Genomic DNA, 27,119 nt, shown 5'->3' on the forward strand with positions numbered 1-27,119 from the left:
GGTAACCTTACTATTTCATAGATAGAAATTTTAATTTATAAATAAAAATCTACTTGTATTTCAATATCATAGCAACCATGAGTTTACTCATGTGCGCTATAATTACAGGCCAAATTTGTCTTCCACTGAAATGGCAAAATTCCAATAACTTCAAATCAGATTAGAATCAAGTCTTGGTTTTTCCATCTTTTCTCCCTCTCCTCTCTCCAACACCTCGAGCTTTCATCTGTCTTCCCCTCTCTCAGCTGTCTCCTATTCCTGTAAACACACAAAATGGTCCCTGAAAGATCACTTGACATTAAATAAAGGCTAAAAAACTGGAATAGTATTTAGCTTGTCTATCAAAGGTTAAAAATAACAGAGTTAACATGTATTAATTTAATGAATTTGCAAGCATAGCTGTGTGTGACTCTTGCAAGACTGTCAACTAAAACACAATTAAGGGAAGAGCTGCGAATTGAAACAGAATGGTTTTATTACAATGGGGAAATAAAACAATATTACTCAATGATATTACTTACATAATACTACTACTAAATACTAAATGGAGTGTGTGTGTGTGTATGTATATATATACATATACATACACACACACTTAAGTCATTTCTGTTTTTTTAAAGTTTGAAGTAAGATGATTAATCCAATGGTTTCTTTCAGGTAAGATATATATTCAGGCTTCAGTTTTGAAAAAGGACTCTCTCTCTCCCTCCCATATATATATATATATATATATGTATGTATGTATGAATGAATGTGCAATGTAACTTAGCTGTTTATGTAACTTTTCACATGCTCACCAAAGCAATATCCTATTATAAATCATTTGTCAAATAATTTTATTGGTACAGGATCTATTTTAAAACCCATTGAAAAAGCTTTACCTAACACAGCATATATATTGCAGGGATTTTCAAATTCCAAAAGATCAGATTGTGTTCTAACAGTTATACTCACCAGACAATCTGTGACCCTCTGTGGCCAGCAAAGAAAAATAACAAAGTTACCATCCACAAAGTAATGTATTTCATTTTTATTTTAAGAATGGAACGTATAAAAAGTTTATGAAGAAAAAGGACTGAGTGGAACAGAAAAACATCAAAGTGTCATAGTCCTACAGGCAATGAATAGTGTTCAATTTAAATGTCTGACATTTTAGCAATAGAAATAATTTAAAACTACTCAACTTTTTGATAATACACACTAGAAAACCATGAGAATTAAAAGTTAGAGAAAAGTGATAAAAAGTCCATAAAAGTGATTAAAGCATGACATAGTTTTACTCTGAAAAAGTAATCATGGGGGAGAAATAATTATATTTGTAGGACTAACAAAATCAGTGAGAGCCTGGATGGAATTTGGGCAGAACTTTCTGACACACCAAAGACAACTGACCTTGAGGATGAATGACAATTCATTCAGCTCATCGGGTATAGATATGATGAATTGCTGGCATTGTCACAGTGTGCCAACCAGTGGACCATTACCTCTGGTGCACAAGATTTGGCATGTTGCGGTGGCATCTGATCCTTTTGGAAACTGGGATGACCAGCAGCGGCTTCAGAATTTCTGAATGAGGAAACAGATCCTCACAGAGCTGTGCGAGGAGCTTGCATCAAACCTCTAGTGCCAGAACACTCGATTCAGGGAAGCCATAGTGGTGCAGAAGCAGGTGGCTATATTGCCCTGGTGAAGCTTGCAACTTAGACAGCTATTGGTCTATTGTAATTCACTTTGGAGTTGGAAAGCTCTCTGTCAGGGTTGTGGTTGTGCAGGTTTCCAAGGCAATTAACACTAATCTACCAATGGGTGGTTTCCATTAGAAAAATTCCAGAAATAATAGCTGGATTTCAGAGCATGGGATTTCCAACCTGTACAGGGGCCATTGAAGGCACCCACATCCAATACTTTGCCCACCAAATGGAACAAGTGAGTACCTGAACTGAAAAAGTTACCATTCACTCTTTCTGCAAGGCTTAGTGGAACAGAGAGGCAGATTCATGAATATGGGAAACACCAGAAAAGTTCATGACACAGCAGGGTGCTGAAATCGGGACAGAAAAAGGGACCCGATTCCTCAGAAAACATATGGTTTTCTACAGTGCATTTGCGCCAGCTATTATTTTGGGGGACCTCACATACCTACTCGAGATTTGGCACACTAAACTGTTCCCTGACATCTATGATGATGGAAAGAAGTAATTCAATTACAAACTAAGTAGCTGTGGAATGGTCATTGAGTGCATGTTTGACAGACTGAAATCTCTTTAAAAAGAAAAGGAGTACTTGTGGCACCTTAGAGACTAAAATTTATTAGAGCATAAGCTTTCGTGAGCTACAGCTCACTTCATCGGATGCATTTGGTGGAAAAATCTCTTTGGCACTGCCTATGCACCCATCTGGATGCCAATATGGCCAACATCATTCATATAATTGGCACGGGCTGCTCACTGAGTGGGATGAGGACAAGTCTGGTTCACAAACTCTATACATGCAGCCAGATCCCACCCATATGCACACTGGGCCTGGTTCTCAGTGGACAAGGGAAATAAGGGCTGCCACATGTGCCCACATCTTCCAACAGCAAGGATGCACAGGATGACATCTGACTGTGCAGATGAATGCAGTCACACCCTGTGCAGCTGCTGGAAAAGCACATGACAGAACACATACTTGTGAGGTTACATAACTTTGTGATGGTTTTGTTTCCCTGTAGCCAAAAATCATTAGCTGTTCATTCCTGTGACAATTCACACATTAGATAATTATAACAGGGCATCTCCACTGGTTTATCACCTTAGGGTTGGGTTTGTGCTGTGAAGGGTGATGGCTAATTTATAAAGTGGTCACTGGGCAATGCTTTTGAATCAACTATTCAAACTTGTTTACAAACCTCTGTTACGGGGAGCACTCAATCTCCCTTATCAACATTTGCTTTGGACAGTGTGTGTGCACCCATTCTTTTTTTAACCATGCTGTCAGCAGTGCTAACTCATGCACTTAGCAGCTATTATAGAGCGCTAATCGTAAGGTTGAAGCAGGTCATGGTTGGGGGGTGAGGGAAGAAGGAAGGACCGTTTAATCACTGGGCAGTGGCATAAGACTGTATTGTTACTTGAACTGTGTTTCGTTTTTCTGCATATGAACCAACCCATAAAAATGTTTATCTACTCGTTTTCTGTATTGTGGGTTTTGCTGCTTTTAGAACTAGCAGTGGGTTCTAAAAGCTCATAACACTAACTGCACTTTCTGCATCCCTCCTACGTATCCATGGGACTTTAGATATTTCTTAACTTATGTGGGGAGAAGGTTGTGGATGTGGGTGAGTCCAGGAGGCAGACTGTGACTCTGTTACTGTAGGAGGAAAAGTGAAAGGAAACAAACTCTGTGTCAGCCATATAACAAGTGCAAGGCACATCACCTGGTGGGTTGGTTCTAACCTACACATTCCAGGGCAGAGCCACTTGTCTTCCTCTACACAAATATACTCTTTTTACCTGTGCAGGAATGAGTACAGCTCTTGGGGTGAGGCCACTTCCTTCTCATCTCTCACCTCCAACCCCCAAAAGGAGGTACCCAGCACAGGGTATGGAGATGCATTACACCACACCTTACTCTCCTGTATGGCCAGGAAAAACAGGCCATAATCTGACCCTTAAAAATTGGAAAAGCTAGAAAAATTAGGAACCTCCACCACAATGTTTGTATAAATGGAATCCAAAGCAAAGTAACTCATTCTTCCTATACATGCCACAAGTGCTTTAAAAATGGTAAACAAACGAACAATAGTAGTAAACATTAAACAGCTGTAGCTCACGAAAGCTTATGCTCAAATAAATCTGTTAGTCTCTAAGGTGCCACAAGTACTCTCTTTCTTTTTGCGAATACAGACTAACACGGCTGCTACTCTGAAACCTGTCAGTTAAGACCAAAATTTTACATTATAGACAGAAAGCTTGAATTACTTCTACAATAGTTGGTAAACAAAACAGAATACAAAATTACGGAAAGAAAAATTAAAAGACCATTCCACTACTTTCAAATTGCTGTTAATTAAGGGCTCAATCATGCACCCACTGAAGTTAATGGACATTTTGCTATCAATTTAAGCCCCAACCCTACAAAGTCTTATGCACATATTTAACATTGAAATCAATAGGATTGCTCACAGCAGCAAAGTTAAACACATACATAAAGGTTTTCAAGATCTGGGCCTTACACAGGAGCAGGATATAGCCCCCAAAGAATTAAGTGACACAATGATGATAAGAAGACAGCAAATATCTTAGGAAACTACTATAAAAGAACCAGTATTTTATTTACAATTAGTAAATACTGTGTCAACCATTTACAGGGTCATAAGTGTTTATCATGGATTTCATAATATTTTGATTTTTTTTAAAATGCTCCAGCTTCTGGAGACATGCTATCATGTAATAACCTCCACTTTCATTTAAAAAAGAAAAAGGAAGTTTCCAGCCCTCATGCTTGTGGAAAAATGCTTGAAAATGTGAATGATAAACATTAAAAAACTAGAAAGTAAATAAAATAGCCTACAAATTTAAAGAAGAAAAATCATTTTTAAGCCAATCACGTGATTTTGCGGGGCCCTGACTCATGATTTACGAACACTTAGGATTGACAATAACCAGCAGTCGGGTGGCAGGTGAACTTTGGAACAGGTGCGGCGTACCAGAAAAAAACCTCACAAGTATACAAATTTGGCATTTGCAATCAGGCACTTAAATTCAAAATAGGTAAATAATGCGTAACAGGGTATCACTCTCTGTCTCCAGGCTGGTATAGCAGCTGGGATAATACTAGAAGCAGCAGCTGTAGCAGCAAAAAGTGGAGAACCTACTGGACACTGCAGGAGAGTCAAGCCCCCACTTGGTCTGTGTGGTTGTTCAATGACTTCCCACATCTTTTCTCACTGAGCCTGCCTGCAGCACTGCAGATGGAAAGTCTTTGCAGGACCAAATTGCTGAAGCTTGCTCTTATTCCTGAGCTTGGTTCCTCTGCTCATGAGGCAAGTCACAGGCTGTGGTGACTGTAGGGCTCTCTAGTGTGTCAGCAGAGTTTTAAAATTCAAAGCATAGTTTGAAGCAAGATCAAAAAGTGTTTTTGCCTTTTGTGTTTTGCCCCTTTTTAACATATAACGCAGCCTCAAACACCACCCTTCTTCCTGCACATATTTTATGTCTGAAATATCAAACATCAGGAACTTACTTCCTTCTTTACTAGAAGACTAAAGGAGGGATCTCACATCTCTCCATCCTCTAAACTGGGGAGGAGAGGGAGTGTAGGGAAAGGAGGGAATGTTTACTATTAGACAATCTAATGGTCCCCTTCAAACTGGTTTATGGGGAAGAGACATCTATCAAACTACAGCTTTGTATCATCAAGTCCTCTGAAGATTTCACCAAGGTTTCACAACAAAGAGAGTGAAGACGTTTAAAAAAAACAAAGTAAAACAAAATGAACAAGTGTGAAAAGGCTTGCAAGATCTCTTTGTATATCAAAAAGTGCAATCATTTGGTTTGCATGTTTTGTGGTTCACCCTTTGTAATTGTATATGCATTCAATACCTATTTTCTTATGTTATGTTCACTACCCCTTGAAGACTGAACTTTAATGTAAAAGGATACCGAACAACGTACATTAGGATCCAACACAAAATCTGGATCTAGTACATGGATGCATTAATCTAAGTTTTCCTCCAAAAAGCTGTGTAGTAATATCTATAGAACTAAATTATTAACTTACATCAGAAATGGACTTCAGCAAGTTAGTAACTAGCAGGATTTCAAGTGGCTTAAAACAGACAGGGCATAAAAGCATAGCATGTTGTCATTTCGATTTTGGAAATATCTCATGAGAAAACATTCTCAAGATCTTTACCCCAACTTCCATGAAATCCTCAGTTATTTTGGATAATATATACTGTACATAGATTAAATATAACCATATTTTGAGTAAATGTTAAGCAATTGACCCCCTGCCCTTTCAAATAATGGTTCATCTTTACTTAAAAGTTGCAGCATCTGAAACCCATTATTCCTGAAGTCTAAAGATAGTGACAGTTTCCCACAGAAATTGGCAAGAGGCATAAAGCAGCACAGTGCTGGTGAAATGGATTTCCCTAACGATGGTCACTTATTAATATGGAAATACAATAGCATTCAGAGATGAGAAAATATGGCTGTCAGCCATGTTACTCTGATAAAGTACAAACATTTTAAAAAATAAGATTAACATGTAGGTGAAATCCATACATGCAGCAATGACAGAGAATGTCAACATGTTTATTGTGCCTTAAAAACAATTTTTGATGCCGAGAGAAAACACAACTGCGGCCACTGAGAGCTGCGGGTGGCCATGCCTGTGGACGGTCAATGTAAACAAACTATCTGGCGGCCCACCAGCGGATTACCCTGACAGGCCACGTGCAGCTTGCGGGCTGCAGGTCGCCCACCAATGCTTTACACTGTACTGTTTAAGTAATTAAGTAATAATGGTTAGGCCATATCATATCCTTTCCATAATCATCTCCTGGCCCACCATCCTCTTCCTCAGTTTTTTAAGATTACAGAGCAGCACCTGTCAGAATGTATTACCAAAGAGCAAAGAGTTTCTAGCTAGGGTACAGTTTGTTCTTGTAGGAGTAGTCTACTAAGAATTCCATGCCAGCATGTGGTAAACTACAATAAAGTTTGGATTAAATACAGCAACTATGTAGAAGATTGTGCAATTGGGCAAGGTGTTTAAAAAAAATTTTGTTGCCCTTTTTAAAAAACAAACAAACAAAACACATGGCACACACATACACCTAATCTTGTGCAGCTATTTTCAAAACTTTTTATTAATTTTACTGCTAAGTGAAGTATGGAACTAACTATATGGCAGTAGAGTGTTTGATACAGACAGATGTTGTACAAACTACTTCACTAAATATTGTCAATGCACCTCAATCCTGCCATACAACTGACAAAACATTTCAGTCTTAAATCACTCCAGAATAAAGAAAGCCAACTGTGTAAAGCCGTATTTTGGATTCATACATGCTAACACTAGAAGAGATTAGGATGAAACAAATTAAGTGCTCTCAACTGTGAACAAGACCCATTTGAACCTAGTGTTGATGTCAAAGTAGAAAAGTAGTTGAGCTTGCAAAGAATTAGAGTGAATGATCTAATAGCTCCTTTACATATCTAACTTCTATGATTAATAGAATCATACAATATCAGGGTTGGAAGGGACCTCAGGAGGTCATCTAGTCCAACCCCCTGCTCAAAGCAGGACCAATCCCCAACTAAATCAGCCCAGCTAGGGCTTTGTCAAGCCTGACCTTAAAAACCCCCAGTGAGATTCCACCACCTCTCTAGGTAACCCATTCCAGTGCTTCACCACCCTCCTAGTGAAAAAGCTGTTCCTAATATCCACCTAAACCTCCCCCAGTGCAACTTGAGACCATTACTCCTTGTTCTGTCATTCCATGAACCCAGGTCTGCACAGATGAAACATTAACTCCTTGTGCTACTTGTCATTTTTAGTCATGACATATCGGAGGAAAACTATGAAAAAAGCCTGTTTTTACAATCAGACAACCTATCCTCATGAATTCAGCTGCAAAACGCATCAATTTAGTACTGTACATGAGAATTACTTGGCTCTGCAATAGGACCAAAGTTATGATCTGTAAAGCAACTTTGCACTATTATACATGCATTATGTTTTAGACATATCACACTTTAAGACAAGAAAGATTAAAGCAGGGAAAAATAAGACACCTTTCTCTCTACGTTCAATTCACATTTATATTTTGTATAGTCTGTATATCAAATATTTAAAAGCTATGAGCAGGGTATTTTTAATATTTTTTCAAGAACTACCATCACTAGTTGCCCAAAGTCTTTAGAGGGGTAAGCAAGATTGATTTTTTTTTTAAACAAATTGCATTATTTTAAAGAATTAACTATTCCCAGGCACAAGGATACGCATCACACCTGTATTTCCAAGAACATTACCACACAAGAGCAGATAATTCAAAGCAAAATGCACAGAGTGAAACCAGAATGAATCCATAACACTCATTAGTTCCTATGGAAACTATGGTTAACTATTCCTTTGAAATCTGTGTTTAATTCATTGACCAAGTTGTAGTGATGTTTGAGAGGTGTGCAAAATATGTCACTGTACTATCCGAGTTAGAAAAATCACCTGTTTTTTTACTCTCAAATTATCCACCCAAACTACATTTGAACAGATGTCTACTGCCAGAACAAAACAAAGTAGTGTGAAAATAAAAGTCTCAGTTTCAAGCCAAACAGCCTATTTGATAGGTTTCAGAGTAGCAGCCGTGTTAGTCTGTATTCGCAAAAAGAAAAGGAGTACTTGTGGCACCTTAGAGACTAACAAATTTTGTTACAATTTTGTTACAAAATTTGTTACAAAATAAGGTGCCACAAGTACTCCTTTTCTTTTAGCCTATTTGATGAAACACTTGTCCAATTAAAAACTCAGTGGGCTTTCAACACAATGTTATGGAGCAAAATATAATATATTTGGTAGTCAATATATGGCTTTTATATGTTCACAGTTCACGTAGTTTCGCTCTAAAAGTGTACTAGAAGTTGTGATCCACTGGACAGGAACACTGGAGAGAACAATTAGAAATCTGGATTCTTGTTCTGGCTTTGCTATTGACTTGCTGCAAATCGTTGGACAAGATCCTTAACTTGTCTGTGCTTCACTTTTTTCCAATATAGTTCTAAGATCTATACATAAAAAGCACTACATAAATGCCAATTACTTTTAGAGACCGAGTCCCTTCCTTCCCTCCTTTCTCCTCTGAGAATATCAGCTCCTTGTAAATTAATTAACGGGCATATTTGAAGAGGCACTGTCAACTTGTCTAAGATCATAATTTATGTCCCTGGCAGTATTTCTAGCAAATGTCTTTCCCCCTTCCCCAAACTAGACAGTTTGGGACTCAAAGAACACAGTCATTATAACACAGACCAGCTCTGCCTCTCTGATGGGCTGATGGTCTTAGTTTACAAGAGCACTCCTTACAGCCAGGGGTCATGAACATAAACAATTCATAAAATGTACTGAGAATACACGTTCTGAACAAATATTTCCCATTAGCCAGAAATGGGAAGAGGAGGCGCGGTGGGAGGGGATACATGGAGTCACGAGCCTCCCCAGAGTTGCTGCTTGGCTTGTACTGAGCATGCTAAGTAATGTCTGCTGAAACTGCTGCCCTCACTCTGTCCCCCCCACTATCAGCAGGTGCGGGTCGTCTCTTCACATGGGTGTGACTAGCACAAGTTTCTTTTTGCCTGTTTCTTGGTTACCTTATACACTGAAGTTCCTGCTCTTAAATGGGAATCTTGTCCTTGGTCCAAAAAGATCCTTTCCCTGTGACAACTTTTTCTTTAACTCACACAGTCTGCCCCGATTAGCTTTGCTGCTTTGCAACCACCTACCCACCCTCATTTTGCATCTGTCCTCCTCAAACACCTCTCTACATAAAGTGAAATTTAAAATAAAGCTTTACACGTGATTTTTTAAATTAGTTTTTGCATAAAAACATTTTTGTTAAAACAAATTAAAAATATAGACACATACATGTTTATTGTAAGAATTGCTTCAGACAGCCGAAGTTATAAAAAATAATATACACAAATTGAGAAAATACTGAGACATGATAGGTATGGGTTATTGTTTGAAGAGAGGACTGAGTTCTAGTCACACCTCTGATACAGACTTTGTCCATGGTCTCTGACAAGTCCTTTAGCATCTCAGCCACACTTTCCTGAACTGTAAAATGTTGATATTTATTTTCCTTACTGAGATACTGTGAGAAATTAAATGTTGAGTGCCATGTATGTGCTTAGTATTATTATTACATTGCCTTCATTTCTCTCTTCTTAGTCTTATACCCAAAAAGATTTTTGAAATCTAGAACAGGAAGACACTTCTTAGGAACTCAACCAATAAGTTTAAATCTTCATCAGCAATATATTTCCTAAAAACAACTCAATACACTTTATTTATAAAACTCTGCAGATAAAAGGAAAAACATAATGGCAAGAACTATGACAATTTTATGAACAAGAGGTGATACAAGAAAAGTTTAAGCATTCAATAATTCTGTTAATTCCATATCTTACTAGAACAAAGGCTAACGACTTCATGTTTTACAGTAACAATGTCTATTTCCTAGGTCACTTTTTTTTTTAATCTTTTTTCATATTTTAGAAATGGTAACGACATCTCTAACAAATTATTGTCACTATCTAACCTCAACCCTGAGCTTTTCCATTATGAGAATGTTTGGCAATGCTTGAAGATTCATAATAAATAATAAAATTTAAGAAGTTCTGTGTCCTAATTTACTTCTCATACTGTAGGAAGGTTGGAGTAGAGGCTAGGGAATGGGACTGGAACTTTAATTTCTGGCTCAGCCACAGATTTCTTGTGTGATCTTGGGCAAGTCACTTAATCTACACTGTGCCTCAGTTCTGTACATAAAATGGAGAATACCTAGTTACATCAAACTAATGTTGTGATGTGATGATAAAAAGCCATTAATGATCATGGCACATTCAGCCATTATGGTGATGAGAAATACATAAGTATGTAGATCAATGCATTTACAAACATGCCACTCAGTGGGTAATACATAAACTATGTTCTTATACCGAGGGCCAAATTTCAACTTCAAAGTTCTCAAAAGTAAAGTTAAATGTTTGAAGATTTGCCTGCAGCTTCTGTTCTTCCCAAGGGAGAGTAAGGTTTGACAACAGCGTTTTTAGCAAAACACTTTCAGTAATTCGTTCCCAGCATCTGAAACAGGCAATTGACTGAGTGAACATTACAAGGTCAACTGGCAGGAAAAAATTAGATGCATACCTAATCTGGTTACAAATGTTTTATGCTTTACTTTAGCAAACTAAATTTTCAAATGTAGAATCTAGCACTCATGCACATTATGTAGATTTGTGACATGCCCTGTAAGACTAAGTCCAGAATTCAATTAATGAATTATGCTAATTCATATATGTGGTTCTTATCCGTGACAGATTATTTTCTTCATTTTATTTAACTACAATTTTTCTTTACTAATTTAATAATCTAAGAGGAAAGAGATCAAGGCTTTAGACTGAATGAAACAATGCTTCTTTTTACGGATTTAAATTAAAATATTCAGTGGGAAAAATAAAATTTCACAGAATACTAATTTCCAACCTCCAATTTATTAGATTCCTTCTTTAATCTCATGGCCCTGTTCCTGCAACTAGATCCATGTGGATGCAAGAGTTTGTCCAAATGGGTGAACTGATAGAAATGGAACCTACATTACAAGGAGATCAGAAAGGTAAGGCCAAATTAAGTTCTGGAATAAAGCTGCCACTGAGAAATAAGACAATGTCATGTCAAAAATAGTTGTAGAGGTGCAAGAAAAATGTAATAATTTGAGACCAAATTTGTATTGTAATTTATAGTCACAGTTAATACTATTTAGCACACATATAGGCCTTTCTATGTTCAAAGCACTTTATAAACCTTATCAGTATATATTACCCATATACTCATTAGGGACTACGTACATGTAACAAGGCGTAAACATAATAACCTCAGTAGACAAAAACAGATGGGTAATAGAAGAAAGAATGCAAACTTAGAAGCAAAAAGACTGAGGAAATGTTTTCATATTTTTTGTTGAGTCCATTATTTTTGTAGGTTCTCTCATTTTTACTTTTCCCTCCTCTTCCAGCCTCTCCTAGACCTGCACACATCCTATATCCACCTGCCCTGACTTTATAATGTCAATAGCAGTCTGATGGATTCAACTTGGTGCTGAAACAGGGGGCATCCAGTCAGACCTCATCTCTTTTCGGCTCCAAGTGTTTTTGTTGTTGATTTAAAAAAATCTGATTCCTTCCAATACTTACTCTACAACCTTCACTCATTTAGTCACAGCTCCATTCCAACACTCATCCTCTACCCTCATTCCTGCCATTTAGTTCTGTACTACAATATCATTCCTACCCATTAACTAGCCCTCTCTCATGTTTTCCTAATTTAATCTGCAGTTATCTGTGCCACCCCTTTTCTAATTTGTCCCATGACAGTGTAACCTTCTATCCCCACACCTCCATCCGAAAGTCAAACTCTTATCCTCAATTAATGTTCATTGAATCAAAAACTATGAGATTAAAGAGGACTTTAATCCATTTTTAAGTGATGAATGGGTACTTATTATGTTAACTCCATACTCAGCCCCCCAAAAAATTCAATGAGCATATATATCTGTATTATACATGCTATATAGGTATTATTAATAAACAAAAAGAACAAAAGCATATTGCAATAATTAGGACTGGGAAGATAAAAATTAAAACCCTTTCAACTCAGACACATAATTCGAACCAATCATTCAAATGAAACATTCTAAATAAAAGTACATGAGGGATTTACTAATTTAAGCACCCTCTGTTTTAGTCTGAATCACCTAACTGATCAAAGATCATCACTCTGGACTTAGATTACTGGCTAAATGCTGTGAATTTTACTGAACTCCAAACAAAGCAATTATTCATATTCTTTGAATAGCAGAGGCATTGGCAGCTCCTTGATATGTTTTGCTGGTAAGATCCAGATGCACTTTCAAATAATCTAAAATAGTCATGGTTGACCAGCATTGTACCCTGTAAAAGATAACAGCTATCTTGTTTGCCATATCCTCTTACAGAAGGCTGAAGGCAAGACATTTTGATAGGTGTTTTAAATCTTGTCCTTGTGGTTTCCACCACATCCATTATCGAATACAGGGACCAAACTACTTCAGTTGGAATCAGTCATATCACTATCAGCTTTTCTTTCCACTTTAAGGTTAGATGGATTATTGCTTTTAACAATAACCTTGGCTCCTGAGTTAGTGTACATCAAGAATGCTTCCAACCATCCGGCAACTCTTCCAAAGTTATCTGTTGAAAATCTTCCTCTTCAAGAAAGACTTTTGTCAGGAGTAAGGACCTGCAGCTAGCCTGCTTACCTGCTAGCCTAAAACCCAGGCAGTCTAAGGAGTGCAGCTGGGCCCAACTGAAACGCCAAATTGTCCAAATGAATGAGGGGATCAGCAAACCTGCCCTTAAGACTAGCAATAGGGAGCTGGCTGCTCAAAGCATTTGCCCATGCCTGCAATAACTCCTGTGCCTGCTTTTTCCCAGCCTTTCCTCAGCCCAGGTAATGCAACTCTGACCCACAGCTCCAGTTCCTGACTTGACTTTGGCTCTGACCCTTGACTCTGGCATCTGGCTTCTGACTCCAGTTTACTCCTGAGAAAATTCTGCACCAAAAAATTAAAAATTCTGCACACAATATTTTAAAATTCTGAAAATGTGTGTCAATAAATAAATGTGGAGGCTCCAGCATAGCAGTGGGGAGCACAGGCCACTGACTGCATGGAGGTGGGAGATCAATGTGCACCCTGCAGCCCCCACATGTACAGACTTGGCGGTGAAGCTGCACCCAATCCTGACAAAGTGCAAGGGCTGGGCATGCCCAGGAAACACCCCAGTACCCTGCCTCTCTGCACCAGGTGTGGGCAGGCAGGCTCAGCCCAGAGGGATCCAAATGTGGAGGGGTTTAGTGTGGGGGGATCCAGATGTTTGGTGAGAGGATAATCTGGGTGTGGATGGCTCAGTGGGGGGGATTTGGATGCACAGGGGATTGTTGGGGGGGTGAGATCCGAGTGCAAGGGCAATGGGACTCTGCAATGGGTCCGGGTGAAGGTGGTTAGGGCTCAGTGAGAGGAGTCTGGGCGGATGGGACTCAGGAGGGGGAGTTTGTGTGTGGGGGATTCATCAGGGAAGTCTGGGTGCTGGAGGAGTGGGGCTTGGTGGGGTGGGGGTCTGGGTGCAGCTAGTTGGGTCTCAGTAGAGTGAGGGTCCAGGGGTGGGGCTCATCAGGGTGGTCCAGGTGTATAGGGGTGGGGCTTGTTCAGGTGGGGGTTCAAGTGCAGGGGGCTCAGTTGGCAGGGTCTAGGTGCAAGGGCGGGGATCCAGATGCAGGGGTGTGTGGCTTGGCAGGGGGTGGTCTCGGTGCAGGGAGATGGAGCTAGGCACGGGAAGTCCAGGTGCAGGGCTCAGAAGGGGATGGTCTGGGTGCAGGAGCTCAGGGGAGGTCCAGATGCAGGAGCTCAGGGGAGGTCCAGATGCAGGAGGGAAGGGAGAGGGGCTCAGTGGGGAGGGTTGGGGAGAGATTGGTGGGGGCAGTCTGAATGCAGGGGTGGGGTCTGGGTGCAGGGTTGCGGCTCAGCAGAGTGGGGAGTTTGGGTGCGGGCGGTTGAGGCTCGGCAGTAGGATATGGGTATGGGGGAGTCCTGGTCAGGGCCTTCCCAGCCCCACAGTGATTTGCTTCTCCACCTGCTGTTCCAGGCACTCAAAACAAAGCGCCTGCAGTGCTAGGGAGGGACATGTGACCTCTCCTGGCTTCTCTTTGCTTCCCCGTCAGAAAGTCATTTTTCCGCGGGGAAGCAAAGAAATCTGCAACAGACATGAATTCTGCATACGCAGTGGTACAGAATTCCCCCAGAAGTACCACTTATGACCAGCAGCTCCAATTCTTGGCTGCCTGATTCCTCCTTCAACCACTATGCACGACCACCCACATCCCAGTCAAGTGACACCTTTCCACCTTAAGTGACATGATACAAATACCCTCTTCTATTTCTAAACCCCAATCAAGTCCCTCCTCCCAAAAAATCAAAAGCTAATTGTAAGCAGAGTTTTGTCCCCAAAAAGGGAGAAATGCCAGAGACCCCATGAAGTCTGCAACAGACTTCAGGACTGCTACTGAGTTTAGGTGGAAGACACTCAGATACTACAATGATGGGAGGCAGCATAAAGCCCTAAAATAGATAGATATAACATCTTAGAATGCCTTACTTGCCCTGATAGCTGAAGCTTGAGAGCAAAGTTTTAAGAGAAGCAGCCCACTTTTCGCAGTAATTTTAAATACATGTTTCATTTATAAAGGTAATACTAGGACAGTACTACAAAGAATTCTTGTTTGTAAAGCTATTTGTATTAGCTTTTCACCATTCCCAAAATAAATATTTCAGTAATGAGAAGCAGTAAATTACCATGCAAAACTGCAAACAAACTTCAACTACTAACCTGGGAGAACATAAACTGCAATTACTAACTCAGGAGAACTCAATTATCTTTTACCAGGAAAAAAAACTGAGTTATTTAAATTCTTTTCACAGTTTAGTTAGAGGAACCAATTAAAAAAAATCTACTAATTTTGTTTTAAAGGGACCAAACTTTTAAATTGCCTTTTGTAATAAAGAATTTTGTATGTGCATATGCATATAATGTCTTTGTAATTCCATGGTAAGGAGGAAAACAATGCAATATATTTTACCAGTCTATTCCTTAAAGTATGCCATTTAAAACTAAGCATCATCTAAGTCAAAATAAGAGAAACAAAAGTGCCCTTGGAAGCAATTAGGGTTTTTGGAGTTTGCAAGACTTACAATATACAATATTGTTCAAATTGAACTATTTCAAGAAATTAAGCTAACTTCTGCCAATGACTCCTTGTTTCACTAAAACCCTTTTAGAACCTCTATTAGTCTCCTTTACAAGACAAAGAAACCAACTCCAAACATATTTCTTCTGATACATCTTATTAAGTCTCTTCATCTTCTGAAATAAAAGGAACAGTTTATGTAATTAACTGTACTCTGACTTTACCACTGGATTTCAGAACTTGCTGTAACTAACGACATGTAACTCAGTAGAAGCGCGAAACAATAAAGTATAAATTCAGGAGTTTATTCTCAAAACTCATTAACATGAACAGGCATTTGCCAAATAAGTCTTGAAATTGCTACAAACCAAACAGGAAACTATCTTGGATACTCAAATGTCAGTATTTTGTGCTGCCATTGCTCAACCTGAGACTTCAGGACAACAACAGATTTAACTGTTACAAATCTGTTTAGTTACCGGTAGGAAATGTTGAGTAGCTACACAAATTAAGAAACTGAAAAACTCTGGGCTTGTCTTCACTACGTGGTAAGTCGACCTAAGTTACGCTACTTCAGCTACGTGAATAATGTAGCTGGAGTCAACGTAGCTAAGGTCGATTTACCCCGGTGTCTTCACTGCGCTGTGTCAAAGGGAGATGCTCTCCATTTGACTTACCTTACTCTTCTCGGGGAGCTGGAGTACCTGAGTCGACCTGAGAGCACTCTGCTGTTGATTTAGCGGGTCTTCATTAGACCCACTAAATCGACATCTGCATCGATCTCCCTGGTAGTAAAGACAAACCCAGATTCTCAGCAGAGGCAAGAACTCAAGTAGCTCCTTTAACACAGAAGGGAGGGAGAAAGAAAAGTACAACAGAAGCTTAAGGGGCTCCTCTGTTGGGATCCTTGCAGTGGACAGCTGAAAGCCTTTCAGATGCAATGAGACTGAGAGTCACCACTAAAAATTTGTGCTACTAGTACAATATCTAGTAGATTAAGCTAAGCTGAAAAAGGCACTCTTATATAGTCATGTGGAGTTGTATATGAACAGATACTGTGCTTTAAATTCACACTGTATCTTAATACAAATTTATTTTCAAGCGGAGACAAGCTTTAAGACTGTAGCCAGCTACATGAGATATTCTTAAAAAAATAAGCTATTTGTGGTTTAACACTAAAAAAAAAAGAAGCTAAACAATGCTCTAACAGCACATTTAACTTAACTGTCATTACAAAGGAAAGTTCATAACCAAGACTGTCACCGTAAAAGAATTGATAAATGATACATAACAAAGGTACACACAAACAAACCAACATAATTACGGATTTTTTTTGCCTTCTGAAAACAAGAGATTTCAAATTTGGAAGGTTTTCCCCACAAGAAGCTTAATCCTTGGGCATAAATTTTTCTTAAAAAATTATAAATAAAAGAACTGCCAGTACAAATTAAATACAAAATACATATGGCATTTTTATGTTAACATTGCAAGAAAGCAGCAATAAGCAATCACACTTTTCAAAGTGGAAGACATAAAAAAGGGAAGACCACACACTTACCAAACCTTGAGAAAGTATGTGCAGAGTTGGCTTTGTCATCGTCCGAATTGGCCATTTCAAACCGATGCAGCTAATCACAAACGTCTCAGGCTAAACTACAGCAATTTTCAAAAACTGTCCAGTGAGGGTTAGAAGCAATCAGCATTAAATTAGTGAAAGCAGTGTTAGCAGAGTTATTAACATGATGCACTGGACAATCAAGGGGATAATTAAGGTTAATTATTATTTATGTTTTCCCTCTTATACCCTAAAAATTGGTTTTCTTGTGCCTTAGTTTTAATCAACAACATCTAACCAAGTAACAGGACCTAGATTTTCATAATCTTCCCATACTGAATATTATATAAAAGTAATATTACTTTATTTTGAAGTAAAATTCCTAATTACTTTATAACAATGCTTTGAATATTTACCCTTTCTATGACCTGATCTTGCACTGCTGAAGTCAATAGGAGTTTTGCCACTAATATCAATATGTGCAGAATAAAGTCCATACATATTCTACTCCAGGATTAAATAACTCCTTGATGCATGAGCAGCACTAAATTACCAGCTTGGGGAGACTAGCCCCCGCCCCGCCACGCTCCCCTGCCTGAGCCCCCTCATGGCCACCAGCCCCACAACTCCCGCTCAGCGCTGGGCAGTGCAAGCACTGGCTCCAGCTGCCTGGAGCCCTGGGCCACAGGCTGCCCCCAGCCCCAGCCTCAGGGGAAGAGCCACAGAGCACCAGCAGGAAACAGGAGAGGGACCGGGGGCAGAGCATGGGCAGCACAACACAGGGCTGTTTGGGGAGGCTCAGCCTCCCCTGGCCTGTGATACCCACCACCCATGACTTGATCCAAAAGAAAAGCATTTTTTCTTCCATTAATAGTAAAGATGCCATATTGTGTGCTAAAACAAAGCAAGTGATGCACATTTAAACAGCTATTGCAACCCAGTAATCTTTAGGCTACAAATAATCTACAGGTTGGTTTCCTTCTGCAGTACTATACCATGATTACAATTCTGAGAATAGTAATTATTTGAGTTGGTGTCTCTTCTGTTTTGGTGGGTAATCACTCAAAAACAAGCTAGAGTTTTCATAATTGATGTTGAAAACTAGGCCCCGATCCTGCAAATGAAGCTGTTCAGGCAACCCTCTTACACGTGTGGAATCCTGCTAGGGTCAGTGAGGCTCTGTATAAGTCAGATTGCAGGACTGGCCTACTACTGTATTATTTGCAGTACATTCCTACTAATACAACTGTAATCAATCAGTTATTTAATTCATCAATACTTATAAGTTTTTCTTGGCAAAAATTCACTTTCATACTTTTAAAGTGTAATTGGAGTATGTACAGGTGTCTGCAGGACTGGGGCCTAAATGATACTTTATTTTCTAGAAGATACTATAAAATGTGAGTCTCACCCTTCGACTGTAAACTTGAGTCACACTTACTAAATTTTGCACTGAACATTCCATTTAAATACATAATTTGTGTAAACTATTTGTAATTTCCTTTTAAATAAGCAAACGTAGTTACATTTATTTCAGTCAAGTATATAGTTAAATATGCATTTTCCTTTTAGATAGGAACATTGACTGTAAAATTATGCTAAACTAAAAATTGTCTTGCACGTTTTGTAAGTTTAATTAAGTAGTACTGTGTGAGCAGCATTAAAAGTTGAATTATTCTAATAACTGTCTGAATGATTGTACAAATATAGAGCTACAAACAAACTTTGACAAAACATAACTTTGCGGGTCACAATGCGGTGACAGCGTCCCTTTAAGGGAAGCAATTTTTAGAATGTAACAAATCACTACAAACCATTTTGTGTTTATGGCACTGGTTATTATACCATCTTGGGCTGCCTCCAGTACCACCTGTATGGCCCTGAGGATGTCACATGGGCAGCAGCTCTGTGCTGATTGGGACGCAAGTTGAGAACTAATGGTTTATGGCAATAAATTGTTGAAAAATCCTTGGTTTACTTATCTCAGCGGAGTGGAATGCAAGTCTAATCTGTGGTTCTCAGCAAAATTAGACAAAAACTCATGATTCTGATATAAGAATATATTAGTGGTTTCAGAATACATTACTGTTCAACAGCTTGTCAAACACAATGATGTGTGAAGCAAACCAGTTTCACTTACGACGTGCTGAGCTGAACTTTATTGAAATTTAAATGTCTCATTAAACTCATGAATTTAAAATGTCTCAGCAAAGTTAGGCATCAGCAGAGTAGCAGATTTTTTAAATGACCTTCAAATGAATCCAAAAGAACTTATTTCCAAACTAATTGGATCTGTTACGTTTTTTGTTTTTACTGTGCAAGGTGTGAGGATGAAAAAACAAACAAAGACTTAGGCTCTAGAAAGGGATCTAAATTTGAGATACATCTCTGTCAGTTATTGCGATAGCAAGGACAGATCTAGTTTAATGGGGAAGTGCACCGCGGGGCTAGAGAATGCGAGTTACCATAGCCCTGAACAAGCCTCAGATTTTCTCTCAGACTTTATCAGCGTTAGGGAAGAAGGTGAGGAGAAAACCGTGCAGCAGCAGCAGTAGTAATAGCACTGGTGTCTTCAGTTCCGCCGAGGCAGCTGCCCTTTGAGTGAGCTGCGAAGCTGCCCGAGGGCCAAGCAAGCCAGAATAGTGACAGCCACAGCTGAGGCGGGGGACGAGAGCAGGGCTTGTCTGAGAGGGGTTAGAGGAACAGGGAACAACAAGGCGAGCGCCGTTCTCTCAGCGCGGGCACAAGCAAACAAACCCCCGCAGCTCCCGCCCTGTCCAGGAGAAGGGGTCAGACCTGAGCGCTTGGATCGGGCTCGCAGCTCCAACATCCTCCAGCTCACGTCTGCCATATGCGACGCCATCGCCCGGACGCACCACCACGACTAGTACTCCCCTCCCCGCGCGCCTCTTCCACCGGAAAAGGCTGAGGCGATAGCACCGCTCCGGCCGCCGTTGTTACCCCGGCCGGCCGTAAACACGCCCACGACACTGTCGCAAATGCGTCCGTCCAGTCAGTCCCGGAAGCGAAGAGGGGATTGTGACGGCCCCTTCCTCGCTGCCGTAAGTGATGTTGGCAGCGGCCGCGGCAGGCTGCGAGGGGGTTGGAGGATGGGGTGCTGTTATCTGTTGGGTCTGTTTTTGCTCCTGGGGCTGCTGAGGGCTGGCCGGGGGCTGCAGAACGTCACCGCCCAGCTCTTCGGGGCCGAGGCCTTCGGGACCCTGGTGGCCTTCGGGGACTTCAACTCGGATAAGCAGACGGACCTGTTCGTGCTGAGGGGCGGTGAGTGCTGGAGGGGCTGGGCCCTGGGGGACTGGAGCGCGGGTGGGGGGATGTGGGCGACCCGGCCGCTAGGGGCAATGGGGTGGGGTGGGGTAGGGTAGGGGGAGGTGAGGCTGCCCCCTTAGCAGCAGAGATGGGGCCAGTCCGCTGGTTACTGGAACGGCGTGAATGCCATGGATCGTCTCTTCTTTTCATACCGCTCCTCTCTATGTGGTCTCTGCGCCCCTGAGCTGGGGAATGGTGCACTCCTCATGGGCAGGCCCATCAATTATGCTCATATAACGTAATACGGGGGTAAGTACTGGGTGTAACTTAAATATTTATGGTCTTGATTCTAACACAAGTTAATTCCTAATTTTATCTGCGATCATAAAACAGGGTGTGAGTGTTAACAAGTCCTTTGGCCAAGGGCTTCTCCTCTCTGTGAAACAATATTGACATTAGATGAAGTGAGCTGTAGCTCACGGAAGCTTATGCTCTAATAAATTTGTTAGTCTCGAAGGTGCCACAAGTACTTCTTTTCTTTTCGTTAATATTGACATTGTCTGACTGGTCAGAGGGAGACTTTTGGACAATATTGTATTAGTTGTTTCTATTCTAAGGCATGTCATTTAATAGTTGTAGTCTTATCCTACAATCGGCATTATACTGAAGATGCATGTAACAAAAATTAAAGTAATGTTATGTTTTCAAGGGGAATTAGCTCAAGTGGTAGAATGCTTGCTTAGCATGCAACAGGCAGCAGGATCGATGCCCATATTCTGTGGGCAAATAGACTGCCCATCTATAAAAAGGGAAATAAGGACAAAATGGGGAATTACAGACCAGTTAGTTTAACTTAAGTACCCAGAAAGATAGTGGAGCAAATATTTAGGCAATCAGTTTGCCAATACCTAGAAGATAAAAAGGTGATAAGTAACTGTTAGTATGGATTTGTCAAGAACAAATCATGTCAAGCCAATCTAATAGCTTTCTTTGACAGGGTAACAAGCCTCATGAGTAGGGGGGAAGCTGTAGATGTGGTATATCTTGACTTTAGTAAGGCTTTCTAATAAGGTCATGTGAAACAATATCAAAACAAACTAGGGTAATACAATCTAGATAGAGCTTCAGTGGGTGCATAATTGATTGGAAGACCGTTCACAGAGAGTAGTTATCAGTGGTTCACAATCAAGTTGGAAGGGCATATTGAGTGGGGGTCCTGCAGGAATGAGGTCTGGGTCCGGTTCTGTTTAATATCTTCATCAATGATTTAGATAATGACCTAGAGAGTATATTTACAAAGTTTGCGGACGCTACCAAAATGAGAGGAGTTGCAAGTGCTTTGGTGGATAGGATTAAAATTCGAAATGATCTGGCCAAACTGGAGAAATGGTTTGAAGTAACGAGGATGAAATTCAATAAGGACAAATGCAAAGTTCTCCACTTTGGATGGAACAATCAGTTGCACACATACAAAACAGGAAATGACTACCTAGAAGGAAGTACTGTGGAAAGGGATCTGGGGGGTTATAGTGGATCACAAGCCAAATATGAGTCAACAGTGTAACACTCTCTTGCAAAAAAAGTAAATATCATTCTGGTATGTATTAGCAGGAGTATTGTAAGCAAGACACAAGAAGTAATTCTTCCATTCTACTCCATGCTGATTAGGCCTCAGCTGGAGTATAGTGTCCATTCGGGTGCCACGTTTTGGGAAAGAGATAAGAAATTGAAGAAAGTCCAGAGAAGAGCAATGAAAATGATGAGAGGTCTAGAAAATATGACCTGTGAAGGAAGATTGAAAAAAAAAATGTTTGTTTAGTCTGGAGAAGAGAAGTCTGAGAGGGGACATATCAGTTTTCAAGTACATAAAAGGTTGTTACAAGGAGTAGGGAGAAAAATTGTTCTCTTTAACCTCTAAGGATAGGACAAGAAGCAATAGGCTTAAATTGCAGTAAGGGCTGTTTAGGTTGGACCGTAGGAAAAACTTCCTAACTGTCAGGGAGATTAAGCACTGGAATAAATTGCCTAGGGAGGTTGTGGAATCTTCATCATTGGAGATTTTTAAGAGCAGGTTAGACAAGCACCTGTCAGGGATGGTCTATATCAGGGGGCTGGACTAGATGACCTCTCAAGGTCTCTTCCAGTCTTACTATTCTGTGACTTTCCTAAGGTGTAGGAGAAATCTGAAGCGGTGTCTTGCTCCTCTGAGGCTTGAAACCGTGTACAGCACCTTTTATGAAAGAACTCTTAAACACACATGCTTAAGAATTTTAAAATATTATTAAATACTGTAAGATCATTTAAATTTATTTTTAAATAATTGAACTAAATATCTAACTGTGAAGACAGAAAATATAAACCATGGGTTGTGGCAGGGCAAGCTTACTTATTGATCTTGCCAATATATTACCCTATTGCGGGAAGAAGCATCTCTGAGGCTCATAGTGTAAATCACTTTCCATTCAGCTTTGGGCTTTTGAGGTTGCCTTGGGATTCTAGTCTAAAACTCTTGGTGTCAAATTGTATAATAACTTATGATGGGAAAGTCCACCTGCTGGGGTTAAATTTCATTTAGGCCACACAACAGCTGCCAAATTGTAACAATATCCAATCACTACTGCATATTTACATTGGAATCAGACTACTGATGTTGAGATGAAAGACTTGTTTTCATGCTAAAAAAGGACATTTGGAAATCATGGATACATAGAAATGGCAAAATACATAGTTTTCTAATCAAATTTCAGTGTCTTTTGCAGATGCCAACTGCCATGTTAAAAATGGAAGTTTTTGTCCTTCACAGCTGTAAGATATTTACACTGCAAATGACTTGAGTCATGTTCTCATTCAACTTTTAAGAAAATGGTTCCCAAATGTACAATGGCAGCAGCAAAGGTGTGAATTAATTTCAAAGTTTAGTTGGATTGTTTAAATGCTAGCAGTCCTAAACATGGCTGTATGGAAGTACTCAGCTGGAATATGCAGTGAACAAATTTTATTTTAGAGTTGAAAGGAATACTGATAATTATGTGATTATATTAGAAGATATTTGATGTTTGGGTCATTATTTTTCAGATATATGTATGTAAACATTAAGGTTTTACATAAAATGACTAACTTATGGTTGCTTCTGCACAGCAGAATTGCATGTACATGTTCCTCTTTTCTAGTTAGACATTATCTGAAAAAGTCCATCTAAAATAAGTAAGTACTGCTATTTCCAATTGGTTTATTTGAATTCTCTGAACATAAGATTTCATTGACACATGGTTTGCAAAATACTAAAATAACACAACTTTTTTCGCTAATAGTTACCTGAAGACCAGTACAAAGAGGGGTTGGTGGTCAGGCTGCTGTGCATTGGAAGTACTGTAACATTAGACCTCCAGGAGCCGTGCCAGCTGTAATCATTCTCAGCGTACTTTCAGTGGCCAACTGTTGCTTCTAGAATGCTGTCTTTGGACCCTGATTGAGGATCCATTTTCTAGACTAGTTTCAAACTAGAGTGACTGCATGATATCTTGATTCCCACTCCCCTAGATATATGAAAGGAGAAAGAAGTTTCTCTTACACCAGAGCTAAACATAAAAGCTGGCAATACCTGTAGCCTACTGTTTTGGTTGGGTTTTTTTAACTCCAGCCTTCAAGTTATATCATCAGAATAGAGAATAAGTCTAGCTGCTCCTACTGCATCAAGGATATTTAGATCCCGAAGTATGCTGGTGCAACAGCACTGCAAAAACCCAAATTTGGCACTTCTGTCTAGCCAATTTTCAGACCCAACATCTCTAATTCTACTGCAGAAATAGAGAAGAAATCTAGCTGCTTCCAGTATGTCAAATAAATCCAGACCTTGGTGCAGCAGTACCACAAAAACCCAGAACAGGCACCTGGATCCTTCTGAATCTAGGCAATTTTTGTCCCTGTAGTTTCACTGACTAAATAGAAAACCCAGGATAGCTGCTCTGATTCTGCTTCAAAAACCTGGATCAAGCATCTGGATGTGACTGAAGCAAGAATGTGGGGTTTTTTGGAGTTAAGTTCACTTCAATTTGAAATGCAGCTCATAGTGCCCTGGTGAAAAAATATTCCCCTTCTACCTCTTTTGAAGCAGAAGGAAATGCAGGGCTGGCCTTACCATGAGGAGAACTGAGGCAGCTGCCTCAGGTACAAGAATGGGCGGGGGTCACCACTAGGACTCAGTGTAGAAAATTGTGACTGCTGCTGGTGCATATGTATTCTCTCTGCTCTAGATGCAAAGAGATGGTGGAGTGTTGTGCTGGAGGAAGGAGGGCACAAGACATAACAGGCAGGCAGGAGAAAAGGTGAGAGAGAATAACAGAAAGCAACAGGAGCTGCAGGTAGAGAGAGGAGGAGGAGCCTCTTGTGTACCTCTCTAGCACCTCCAGGAGCCTGGACTGATTAACACCAGCTTCTCAGGGAGCTTCCTGTTTCCTGCTGCTTTCCTGAACCCACCTGAGGGGAACAGGCAGTCAACTGAAGTAGTAGGAGCCAGTTAGGCCCTTAAGATGCTGATATCTTCCCTAACTCAGGCCCTGCTACCAACCTGCTTATTTGTCCCCTTCAACTGAGTGTTGAGAGCCACTGTAGCTAGCACAGAACAGAACATGAGTGAAAGAAGAAAACGCCCCCCTGGGCCAGCATTCAGGAAAAAAAAAGAAAGCAAAGGAAGCTTTTCTATCTAAGCAGGAAGGAGCTCTCCTGAGATACATAGACACACACATTCACGGTGAGCATTCTGGCCCCAGTGAGGGTGTGAGTGGTGAGGAGATGGCTGATCTTCCAGTTAATCAGAGTACAAGTGAATGGCAGCTACTGCAGCGTCTATATCTCCATCTCAAATGGATATAACCATGCACATTCCTGAAGAAAAGTGTAGATCAGAGAAGAGTGTGGTGGAGGCGCAAGAAACAACTTCTGCTGAGTTTAGTTCCTTAAGTCTATGTGATCCAGGACTTTGGACCCACTTGAGCAATAGCCTGAGGGATTCCCTGTACTGCATGGGCCACAGCAAGTAAAAAGCTTCATATTCCCCAAAGACAACGAAAATAGAAGTTTCAATCCGACACATTACTGGCGTGAAATCCCCAATGGTGACAAAGTGGAGAGGCCATGGCTTACGTATTCAAAACCCAGAATGCTGCATGCTGTTTTTGTTGCAAACTCTTCCAGTCTAATGTTCCAGCCACATTGGGTTCTACAGGAAAAAAAAGGACTGGAAAAATTTGGCTAGAAATCTGGCATGCTATGAGAAGACAGCAAATCACCAGAGAGCATTCCATAGGTGGAAAGAGCTTGAGATGAGACTGAGGTTAAAGGCCACCATAAATGATCAGCATCAAGAAAAGATTGCATCAGAGTCTCTTTACTGGCAAAATGTTCTGAAAAGGTTCATTGCCATTCTGAGAATGCTTGCTACCCAAAGCTTAGCACTGCTTGGCACTTCAGATCAGTTGTATGTGCCAAACAGTGGAAACTTCCTTAAAATGGTGGCGCTGATGGCTGAGTTTGATGCTGTACTCCAGGAGCATCTGAGAAGAGTCACCACCCAAGAAATATACACTCACCACTACCTTGGAAAAAAATTCAAAATGAGATCATACAGTTACCGGCAACAAAAGTCAAACAGAAGACTGTGGCAGATCTGAAGTCAGCAAGATATTAGTTTGTTATTCTGGACTGTACACCTAACATCAGCCATACGGAACAAATTACTTTAATAGTGCATTTTGTAACAACAACAGAACCCAGTGAAAATGTCCCTGCAATGGTGACTGTCAGAGAGCATTTTCTAAAATTTATTGACATTGATGATACTACAGGATCTAGTATGACAAATGTGCTTCTTAAAAAGCTGGAAGATACAGGAATTGTGATGGCTGACATGAGAGGTCAGTGCTACGCTAATGGTACCAACATGAGAGGAAAGAAGAGAGGAGTGCAGACACAGGTCCGAGAGTTATACCCTCGAGCTTTTTTTGTCCCATGCAGTTCTCATTCATTGAACTTGGTGGTCAGTGATGCAGCATCAGCTTCTAGTGAGGCTTCTGAATTTGTTAATGTGATTCAAAGCATCTATGTATTTTTCTCTGCATCAATTCATCGATGGCAGATTTTGAAGCAACATCTGGGAACATCCTTTGACACTGAAGCCACAGAGCGCCAAGTGATGGGAAAGTCGAGTGGAGGCGATAAACCCTATCAAACACCAAATTGGGAAGATAGATTATGCCATAGTTGCCATTATGGAGGATAATGCTATGACAGGAACTGTTTGTGGGAGAACAGTGGCAGAGGGAAATGGAATCACCAGAAACATACATAACTTCAAATTTCCGTGTGGCTTAGTGTTGTGGCATGAAATACTGTTTGAAATAAATGTTGTAAGCAAGAGACTCCAAGGGATTGGTCCTGCTTTGAGCAGAGGGTTGGACTAGATGACTTCCTGAGGTCCCTTCCAACCCTGATATTCTATGATTCTAGGTGTTGACCTTGATATATCTGGAGCAATGGAACAACTGGACAAAGCAAGATGAGGGATTTCAAAACATTCTTAAGAACGCACAGAAGCTGGCAGAGGAACTTTACATTGAAGCTTTTTTCCCATCCATTCAAGAATACAAGAGTCACTGAAGAAGAAGACATTTTGATTACGAGGCATGGGATAATCCTATAAGAGACCCCAAACAACAATTCAAAGTTGAATTCTTTAACTGAGTGCTAGATTGTG

General features: G+C 40.3%; 2 protein-coding genes across 10 annotated transcripts in view; one reads left to right on the forward strand and one right to left on the reverse strand.

Moving 5' to 3' along the window:
- The window catches only part of PHKB (phosphorylase kinase regulatory subunit beta), a 224,043-nt gene extending 204,012 nt beyond the window's left edge, over positions 1-20,031 (reverse strand). For 2 of the 6 annotated variants that reach the window (XM_043494811.1, XM_043494807.1), the window contains exons 1-3: positions 19,898-20,031; positions 17,105-17,217; positions 955-972 (exon numbers count right to left, since the gene is read on the reverse strand). In XM_043494811.1, the coding sequence (XP_043350746.1) occupies positions 955-972; positions 17,105-17,159 (73 nt within the window). In that variant the 5' untranslated portion in view covers positions 17,160-17,217; positions 19,898-20,031. The remainder of the gene's footprint in view (positions 1-954; positions 973-17,104; positions 17,218-19,897) is intronic. The other 4 variants (XM_043494809.1, XM_043494810.1, XM_038368632.2 and 1 more) reach the window with 2 other exon arrangements.
- A 41-nt stretch (positions 20,032-20,072) lies between these two features.
- ITFG1 (integrin alpha FG-GAP repeat containing 1) overlaps positions 20,073-27,119 on the forward strand; it is a 202,583-nt gene continuing 195,536 nt past the window's right edge. For 2 of the 4 annotated variants that reach the window (XR_006275021.1, XM_038368637.2), the window contains exon 1: positions 20,073-20,383. Coding sequence is in view for 2 of the 4 variants with exons in the window: in XM_038368637.2 (XP_038224565.1) it covers positions 20,101-20,383 (283 nt within the window). In the remaining 2 variants the exon portion in view is untranslated. The remainder of the gene's footprint in view (positions 20,384-27,119) is intronic. The other 2 variants (XR_006275022.1, XM_038368635.2) reach the window with 2 other exon arrangements.

Source organism: Dermochelys coriacea, chromosome 12, assembly GCF_009764565.3.
Source record: "Dermochelys coriacea isolate rDerCor1 chromosome 12, rDerCor1.pri.v4, whole genome shotgun sequence".
Classification (NCBI taxonomy): Eukaryota; Metazoa; Chordata; order Testudines; family Dermochelyidae; genus Dermochelys; species Dermochelys coriacea.